The following is a 9,380-nucleotide window of genomic DNA, read 5'->3' as shown; positions in this document are numbered from 1 at the left end:
TAAGATGAGGAGAAACACTTTAGCAGGGCCTGTTGTGATAGGACGAGATAGAGGGAGATAGATTCAAACCAGATATAAGGAAGAAATTCTTTACTGTGAGAGTGGTGAGGGACTGGACCAGGTTGCCCAGAGAGATGGTTGATGGTTCTCATCCCTGGAAACATTCAAGGCCAGGCTGGACGGGGCTCTGAGTAACCTGATCTGGTTGGAGATGTCCCTGCTTCTTGCAGGAGGGTTGAACTAGATGGCCTTTAAAGGTCCCTTGCAACCCAAACCATTCTACGATTCTATACAGTATCCTTAACTTCTGTCAGAAAATTGACTTTTTTTTTTCTCTAATTATAAACTGAATATGTGCTGGCTTCTGCATGGATAATTTCACTGATAACTTTCCACAAAGGTTTGCTTTTTTTTTTTTTTTTTCTGTTTGTACAGTGCCTTTTTCAGGAATAGTATTCAAACATATTAATTAAAACTTACTCAACAACTTGTGGGCTGCTTTTCTCCTAATTTAGTGGTGACTGCAGTTTGGAAATTCAGACTGTATTACTTAGCTTCAAGAATCATATGATGTTGTTGCTCATACAGAAACAGTTAAGCAAAAATAACCAGCAGGAACTCTTTTAAAAGTCAGTGTTGGAAGAGCTTTTGCTTTGGTGACGTGAAAAAAAATCATGAGACTTGAGAAAAAAGTCAAGAAGCAAGATACAGGCTTTTCCCGAACATGGCTTCCTTGAATTTGTTTAACAGGCCTGTGAGACGCTCTGGCAAAAAAATAAGTCCAATACCTGCCCACTAACAAATTATTTCAGCCAAACACTGCAGGTTTTACACTGGTAAATAGTGGAAAAATAATTACATCTAACTTGAGACAGTAAGAGGTGCTGTCAGCCCCTGTCTATTCATATCCCAGTCCCACACCCTTCCCAGAGACAAACCACTCATCACCAAGTGAGATTTTTACCAAGCGCAGACACGCTGCTCTGGGCAAGGTTTCTGCTCTTCCCATCCTGCTTTAGCTAGGTTAAAACGTGTCGGGCTGCCAAGACTCTCAGAAGCATTTAGAACATCAAAGTCAGTTGCAACCATGCAGGGCGATCCTCGAAGCAGGGCTTGGCGGCGTGCCCTCTTCTTGCTGTTCGTAGCTAGTGGGAATGTGCCACCTTTTTGCAGTAAGATGAAAGCCCGCCAGAGGTGAGTGATATTTAGCAATCTCTTCCTTTCGCCCCACAGATTGATCTCTGAATAACGCCAGGGAAAGCGTGCGTTCAAAAGCAGCATTGGCCTCTACTTCAGAGAAAGAGCCAGGCAGTGTATTTGTAAAGCTGTTCTGGCGTATGTGCATTTTCATTTCTGCCTGATGAGAGGCACAACCCTCACTCCCCGGCCAGAACAGCGTCTGCTGATCGCTGTCCGTTTGCGGGGCAGTAGGTAGGGGTGGGCAGAGACATGTAGGTGCCGATTACCAGTTGGGTGGCATTTGCAAAACACCGTCCTCCTGACAGCCTCTTCACGGCAGCAAAGTCCAGAACGAGCGTGCTGCACCCCAGAGGTGCCAGAACCGTTACTTTACAGTGCAGAGGTGCGCGAGCGTCACCTCCCAATTACGACTTCTTTCCACGAGAAACAGGCACTTCCTTCTAGGGGAATTTTGCAATTAGCCGGCCACTAAGTGTTTTCTTTTTTTTTTTTTTTTTGGGGGGGGGGCGCGGGGGAGACATGTCTCGGCGGGTAAACATTTTCCTCCGGCAGAGTGGGTGCAACCATCCCCCGCCCCCGGGGACCACCGCGGAACGGGCTGGGGGAGGGGGTGGCGGGGGGGCTCCGCATCGCTGCAGCACTGTCCCCTCGCTCCTCTCGCCCCCGCGGGCTGCTGGGCACGGGCACGGACGGGGACTGGGAAGGGAGGGGGGGGCGCCTCTTCCGGAGGAGCCACCCTGGCTCCCCCGCCCTCCCGGGAGCGCGGGCGGGGGCGATGCCGTGGGTGGCGGGCGCTCCTCCCCCGGCCCCTCTCCCCGGCCGGAGCCGGAGCCGGAGCCGGTGGCGGGGCGGGCGGGGCGAGGCGCAGGCGCGGCGCACGGCGGGCTGCGGCCGGGCCCCCGCGCCGCTCCCGGGAGCCGATGGCAGCTGCACAGCGCGGCCGCCCGGCGGAGCGCGGCGCGGCTCAGCGCCCCCGGCGCGGGGTGCGCGGGCGGGCAGGCGGCGGCGGCAGCAGCGGCAGCAGCGGCTGCGGCAGCTCCGGGAGCCGGAGGGACGGGGCCGGTCGGCCGGCGGCCGCCGCGCTCGCCTGACCTGCGTGCCCCCCTGGCCGCGCCGGGCTGCCCCGAAGGATGTCCGCCCGCTCCAAGGGGACCGCATCCTCGTCGTCGTCGCCGTCCGAGGGGCCGCCGGCAGCCTCCAAAGCCAAGGTGAAGGAGCAGATCAAGATCATCGTGGAAGATTTGGAATTAGTCCTGGGGGACCTGAAAGACGTGGCCAAGGAACTTAAGGAGGTGAGAGGCGGAGGGTTCCCCCCCATCGTCTCCCCCGCGGGGGGGTGAGCACCCCTGGCCCGTGGGCCCTGCGGCTCCCCCTCCCCCCCCCCCCCGGGATTCCGCTGCCGTCCCCAGGCTCCTTTCGCCACTTCTTCACAACGGGTCAAGCAACTGGTGTCCGGGCTGGGCCGGGGGCCACCCTCGGGGCGGGCGGCAGTGCCCAGCCATCCGGAACGGGACGGGACAGGGCGGTGCGGCCGGAGCCCCTGTCCCGGATGCGCTGCGCCCCCGGGGCCGGTCGTGCCCTTCTCCTTTCCCCTCCGCCCTCGGGCTGCGAGGCGGCTCCTCCCGGGGACTTCCCACCTCGGAGTTTGGTTTTGTTCTTTTTTTTTTTTTTTGTTCCCGGGAGGTTGGTAGTGCCTCTCCGGCGGGGTCCCCGCTGGGCAAGAAGGGTGTTCGGGGGAGCTGCGGGACCCGCAGCCCTGCCCCATCCCGGATTGCGCCGGGCCGGCATCCCGGCGGTGGGAAGAGGCGTCAGGAGCGGCTCCGCTCCAGCGGGTTTTAACTTTTCGGCTCCACGGTCCAGCCCCGTATCCACCCCTCGGCAGCCACTCGGCTCCGATCTCCCGGCCGGTGAAGGCTGGGGTCTCCGGACCCCCCGCCCTGGGCGAAGGGTCTCTGCCCGTCTGGGCAGTGCGGGTCTGTTCCTGCCTCTGCCGGCTGCTTCACCGGGAGCTGAGCGCCCGGTTTACCTTGCCTATCTGGCAAGATTGCCTTTGCAATCTTCCTCTTGCCGGTGGCGAGTGTCGTCTGCCGTAGGTTAATCTGCAGGCAGAGTGCGATTACCGCGGGCATGTTCATCAGCAGGGAAATTCTGTGGCTGAAGGAAGACGTTTTGGCTGTCCTTTTGGAGATTTCCACGTTATCTTGGTTTTGCTGCACAACTGGTCGACAGATGGTTGGATTATGTGCCGAAATTCAAGTCCAGAATCTCTGTGCATTGCTTTATAATCCCGTATTTGACATTTATAACGGCCTATCAAATATTAGTTTTCTATTTTAACAACATTGTCAACAAGTTTCATTCAACAGACTTTTGCCATCTGAGGCAGTCTGAAATTCACCCACTGCTTCGTATAATGTTGGAAAATGTATAAACACACGGCTCACTAATCACAGCTGTTAGACTTCTTTCACACTCACAATTCCAGATTTCTCCTTCTTTTTTGAAAATATATCTATGGTTTCTCTTTTCCTTAATGTGCTGCTGTCTGTGCTTTGTAATTTTTTGAGGTTATTTTGAAATCGGGATAAACGTTGTTTGAAGGGCAGTTCTTTTTTTCAATGTTTTAAAGACTGATAGAGCCAACTGGCTTCTTTTGCTGCAGAAGGACATTTTCAGGACCTGGAGAAGATGTACTGGGATCTGTCCCATGAATGTAAATCATTGTCTGCACATCCTAGCTTTCCTCTAGTAAGCAAACAAGATCACTGTAGGTGGAGGATGTATGTCATCATTTGCTGTGGCATGTTTCATGTAAGCAAACTTGTTTGTTCTGGTTGACTGCATCAGTGGAAGAAAACCGGATTTACCTCTGCTTGTGGGGAACTCCTTTTCCCAAGTAGAATGTAAATGTAAAAGGGAAGTTGTAGAGAAATGGTGCTGTAACTCTATTAGATACTATGTACCTGTTGAAGGGTGGAAATAACACCAAGAGCATCTATTTTGAGAAAACAAAAGTATTTTTATAAAAAGGATAGTTAAACCTTCTTCGTAACCACACACAAGTTTCTCTGTAATGCTTGTCTTTCTTTACGTCATACAAAGATGATAGCCGCAATATGCTGGCAAACAAAGGTTGCATATTCAGCTATCTGCTTGCTTGCTATATTATAATTATGTGTTAAATACACTTTGTATGACGTTTATTTTGAAAAGTCTGCAAAAATTTGCCATCTGAGTACCTCCAGTTGTCTGCATTTTGTAGCATGGACTAAATCTGTACAAAATCTCTTAGCGCATCTTCAGTGTATACCTCTTTATGTGAAACCGAGTTAATTGATGATATTATAAGCTAATAATCAGTCTCTTTCATAGGTTGTTTGTAGCTGTTACAAAGCATTGACAGATCTTTCATTAAAGCATCTAGGAAGTTGGTCTCTGGTCAGTTTTGGTGTGGTACACACAGAAATATACCAGGGCTTCATTTGTTGTTCCTTACTGTAGGACCAGGCAAAGTGCTAAACTAGAGGATGCAAGTTCGCACTTGCCATTTTCATTACAAACTGTGTTATTCTGTAAATGTTTCGGCTACCCTTTACTTTCACTGAGTGTTTGTTGTAGTCTCACTGTTGTGCTACAACCTTTTCTATTGTTCATTCCCTTTTTTTTTTTTTTTTTACATTAGGAAGATAATATTCTGAAAATAGCTTTTCATTCTTTTTATTACTGTTGTGTTAGAAAAGACTGCAATTCTGCTACAGTGGTAGGGGACGAGGGCTTTTTTTGTGCAATTGCAGCAATATTTAATTGTGATATTAAGAGTACAACATTTGCTGAACATTTTTTTTTCCATTCATGTTTGCATATTTGTTACTCTTAAATATAAATGACTTAATTATTTATTAGATTAAACTTAATGTAGCACTTTCAGTATTGGGATATACTGGATGTCCTCTCCTAGTGTCTTTCAGTCTCCTCTTGTGAGATTTATATACAAAGCACCAACAATGTGAAAGGTAGTTGCATTGCTTCAAAGTGAACTTTTCTATAGCAGTAAGGAGTGTGGCTGTGCAAGACTTGTATGTCTTGTTGCATTTAACTTGTTGTAGTTCACTTTTACATTAATGTATTTGCAACTGCCCTTTGTTCCAAAGCTTTTTCTAATTGATGCTTTAACACTTTTTTGTATTTGAAAGGGAGGAGGGTCGGAGCGGGGAGAGGATGGGGTGTTAAATCAGACACACAAACCATGGAGCTTATTTATTTTCTGTAAAAACACAGGACTAAATCCTGTGGATTAGAACAAGTACGTGTTAGGAGTTCCTGTGTCTCAGAAGTGGAACATCTGTCTCCTTTTTTCCCCTTATTTATTGGTCTGGTTTTGTTCGGCTAAGGTAACCACAGAAGTCTAAGGATGGAGAGGAGGGGATAACTGGGAGGCATGTTAGGATGGAGTGGTGCTGAGTCCAAAGTCTGAGCTCATGGCTAGTCCTCTCTAGGGTGAGAGGAGAGACTTGGCCCCTTTTGTCTCCTTGCTGAAAAGAAACACAGGGTGGGTGTGTACTGGCAGTGGGATGTGTTTTTCTGCTGGAATAAGTTAATGGATTTAAAATGGAGCGGCTGTTACTTGATGAATACTCCGAAGAAAAATCAAAGGAGTGCCAGAGGATTGAGCAACACTGACTATTCCTATTTCAAAAATTGAGTTGGTGAAGCCTTGAACTTTGATTCTCCTCCAGAGGACTGACTAAAATACCTTTTTCTCTGGAGTCTGTCTAGAAAGATGCTTATTATTGAGTTTTGCTTTGCAGATGGTCTTTATCTGTCTGGTACCTAAAGAGTGAGGTGGTGAACACTACTGGAAACCAGAAGATGTGTGCTAATTAAACTATTTTGAATGTAAAATGTATGGTGTAGCTCTAATTCTCTGATAACTTCAGAAGGGATTGTAGGGGGGTGTGCATGTGCACCTGTGGACAGCAGGGCACAGAGACCTGTGTCATCTTAATACTGATATTGTAATTTTTAAGACTTCCCTTTCACATATTATGATAGTATTGCACGTTTCTGTAGCCTTGCACTTGTTTACATTGAGGAAATACTTAACTAAATCATTTGATAAATACTTTTTATAGTAATAAAAATTCATCATGCAGAACAAATTCCTGGAAGTTATGTGTGAAATATTTACATAGCTTTTAATTGACTAAATACACTTCAACCTTTTATTGAAAGGAAGCAGCTGTGTAGCTATTGCCAATGTTCAGAATAATCCAAAATGGAGGTGCAGGAGAAACAGAACCCCTAATTGTACATGCCTCAGTAAATTTCCAGTCTTTCCAAGTCTACTCCCTCTGCTTTAAATCCTCCGAAAATGTCTTGCTGATGGAACAAGTGAATAATCCTCCCTCATCTAACTGACGCGTTTATTTTCCATAAAGATGTGATCTCCAAAATTTGGGCATGACTTAACAAATAATGTTTTCTAAGTGGTGGTGGAACTGACAAATGCCAACCCCTTCTACCCTCCAGACACAATGACAAAGTTTGTTATGGGATCGATGCCCTGATTCCATGACTAGGCTAGTCATTGTTCTTCTAAGTGGAGGGTAGTCGTGTATTCTATGGTCTTAATTTCTGGATCAGGCCTGCAGGAGCATACTACAATTTCAACACCAATGTTTTCCATCCGTTTTTGGTTTTGTGTTCAGCTAATGATCCAGATGGCTGGAAGGCACTTCAGGTTCTTGCCTGTTAATCTAGAAACTAGGAAGCTGCAGTTCGTTTCCACCAAGAAGGTTAAAGCAGCAACAATCACGTTTCAGTATCTCTGATGTGCAGGCAGCAATACAGACACCAATTGGAAAAATGTTTTGGGTTGATACTGTTGCATGAAGGCGAGGGGGTATTACAGTGCAGGTATGGAATATACTGTATAGAAGACTAAGAGTAGGTAGAACAATAGCAAAACATTTTAATGCCATCCTCCTCCTCCTGTTCATCCCTGCCTCTCCTCTTTGGGCTCTCTCCAGAGGTCAAGGGCGTGCCACGCCTTTTGCTACGTAGTGGCAGCTGAAGGAAGAGTTTTTTGAGCGCACTTGTTCCTACTGTTAGAAATCAAATAAATGCAGATGCCCTTCTTACATATGGATTCTGGATGCTGGCCCTCTTAACAATGTTCCTCTTGGAGCCCCGCTTCACACACTCTCTGTGTGTGCAGATCTGATCAGTGAGATGCGAGGGGGGCTGAAGCTTTTTTGTGACTTTTTATTGCTGTGGCTGGTGCTGTGGTCCAGTTCAGTCACCAGGACCAAGGTGCTGTATGACTAATGGCATTGCCCATTCCAAAACTTGCTAATCTCTCCAGCAGCAGATTTTTTTTCTTGTTTCTTATTGCAGTCCTTAGTGACAAATGCAATCATGAACTGTACCTGGGTGTTTATTGTAAGTGCAGAGTATGATTAATTTTGTAAGAGAAGCACTGCACGGCAGCTTTATTGTGATCTGCCCAGGGGTCCAAATGGGGCTGTAAATAGTCATTGCAGGTAACTGAGTCATAATTTTCCTTTCCTTTTATTTCCTGTGGTCTATGAAGCATTTATACAGTTATAAACAACAAACAAGTGCAAATGTATTGAGGTAAAATTCTTATGTTAGTAGTGTCAATAAACCTAATAAAGCTAAAAGGTAACTATGAACCTTAAAAAACCCCCATGTTTTAAGGTTGTCAGGAACATTTTAAATGCTGGTACCTGATAAGGTAAGGTTGATCCATATCTGATTTTTAACCAAAGCTACCAAGAGTTAGTAATTGTATTCTGTAACACAAAGAAAATAATAACTAGTGTACGTATAGAGGATTGCTTGTTAATTTCAAGAGGCTTGACAGAGGGAAACACACTGTCAATTTTTGCTAGCTATTTTGTTTTTATAAACACTCATGTCATGTACTTCATTCCTTTTATGCAATGCTAAGCTCCTGATAGTAATGTGTATTGTGCAACCATGAGCTAAATAGAGCATATATAAATTCAGTTTTCGAATAAAAACAGTACCACGGTGAAAATATGTATTTTGTGCTAAAGTTTGAACTTCATACAGTCTGTGCACTACTGCCTGTGATACAGAAAACAAAAGTAGTGAGGCATGAGCTTCAGTCTTTTGCAGTCAGATTTTGCCATTGACGTCAGTAGGAACAAAAGTAAGTTTAAGGGTGACAGAAGTTAGTTTTTGGGTGCTTCATTTTTATTGAAACTTCAGAATTCAGAGGAATCAGTTGCTGCCATGTGTGTGTGTGAATGTGTCATACAAAAACAATGACTTGGTTAAGCACCATCTTTGAAGTTTTGCAGATTTTTGCCAGTTTCCTCCAGAAATAAAATAATGCTTCTGTTCCCATTACTCACATTGGACAAAGTTCTGGATTAGCCTTCCCACTTCCAGTCGAAAACTTCCAGACAAATTACTGCTCACAGTCGATCTGTACACAACTAATTAATGCTCCTCCTGGGGGATGTGCAGGAGAGGTGTTATCCCTGAGTTTAAAGAGTACTTTCCCATCAAGCCTACTTCACAATGCCTTTGTGAAAAACATCACTATTCTCTTCTAGTTTTCATTTCTTTTAGAACTGCAAAATATTGGTGGCTCATGTTCTTCACTGTAGATTATACCTGTTCTTTGAAAGGCAAGTGAACTGAGTGGTCGGTGACCTCACAGGTAAGTCGTGTATTCTGCTCAGGTGTCCCCATTTTTTTTCTTCAGTAGAGGTTATTGCTGTGAGGTAGAGTGAAGGGGTCTGTTTTGCATATGCACTGTTGTCCTTGACGTGTAACCTGTGGCTCACATTCAGCCATACAGGTTAATGCTAGCTTAGTTACCTGTACATCGCTAGGGCTTTGTTTTATTCTGCTAGTAGTTGGGCTTTATCCAGTTTGTTTGTTTTAGTTGGAGTTTTTTGTGGTTTGTGGGTTGGTTTTTTTTAATGGATGCAGTAGATTGCAGCTAATGTATGCTGTTTTCTTGTGGTAAAACTCTTGAGGTAGCATTTAACTCAAATTTCAATGTAGAGTGTGTATTATCTGTTTTACCGAATCTTCAAGATGTTAGCCGTGAATGTACAGTAAGGGCTGCAGCCTGTGTCCTCCTCTCACAGCTCGTGTCCAGCTCTGTACATCATTGGCTC

General features: G+C 45.9%; 1 protein-coding gene across 1 annotated transcript in view; it reads left to right on the top strand.

The window, feature by feature from the left end:
- The first annotated feature begins 2,247 nt into the window (after positions 1–2,247).
- Positions 2,248–9,380, top strand: part of PRR16 (proline rich 16) — a 164,079-nt gene continuing 156,946 nt past the window's right edge. The window contains exon 1 of the mRNA XM_086770725.1: positions 2,248–2,492. Within this exon, the coding sequence (XP_086626851.1) occupies positions 2,331–2,492 (162 nt within the window). The 5' untranslated portion in view covers positions 2,248–2,330. The remainder of the gene's footprint in view (positions 2,493–9,380) is intronic.

This window comes from Chlamydotis macqueenii, chromosome Z (genome assembly GCF_036417535.1).
Source record: "Chlamydotis macqueenii isolate bChlMac1 chromosome Z, bChlMac1.mat, whole genome shotgun sequence".
NCBI lineage: Eukaryota > Metazoa > Chordata > Aves > Otidiformes > Otididae > Chlamydotis > Chlamydotis macqueenii.
The sequence above is the reverse complement of the archived record's forward strand: the minus strand, read 5'-3'. Positions and strand labels throughout refer to the sequence as shown.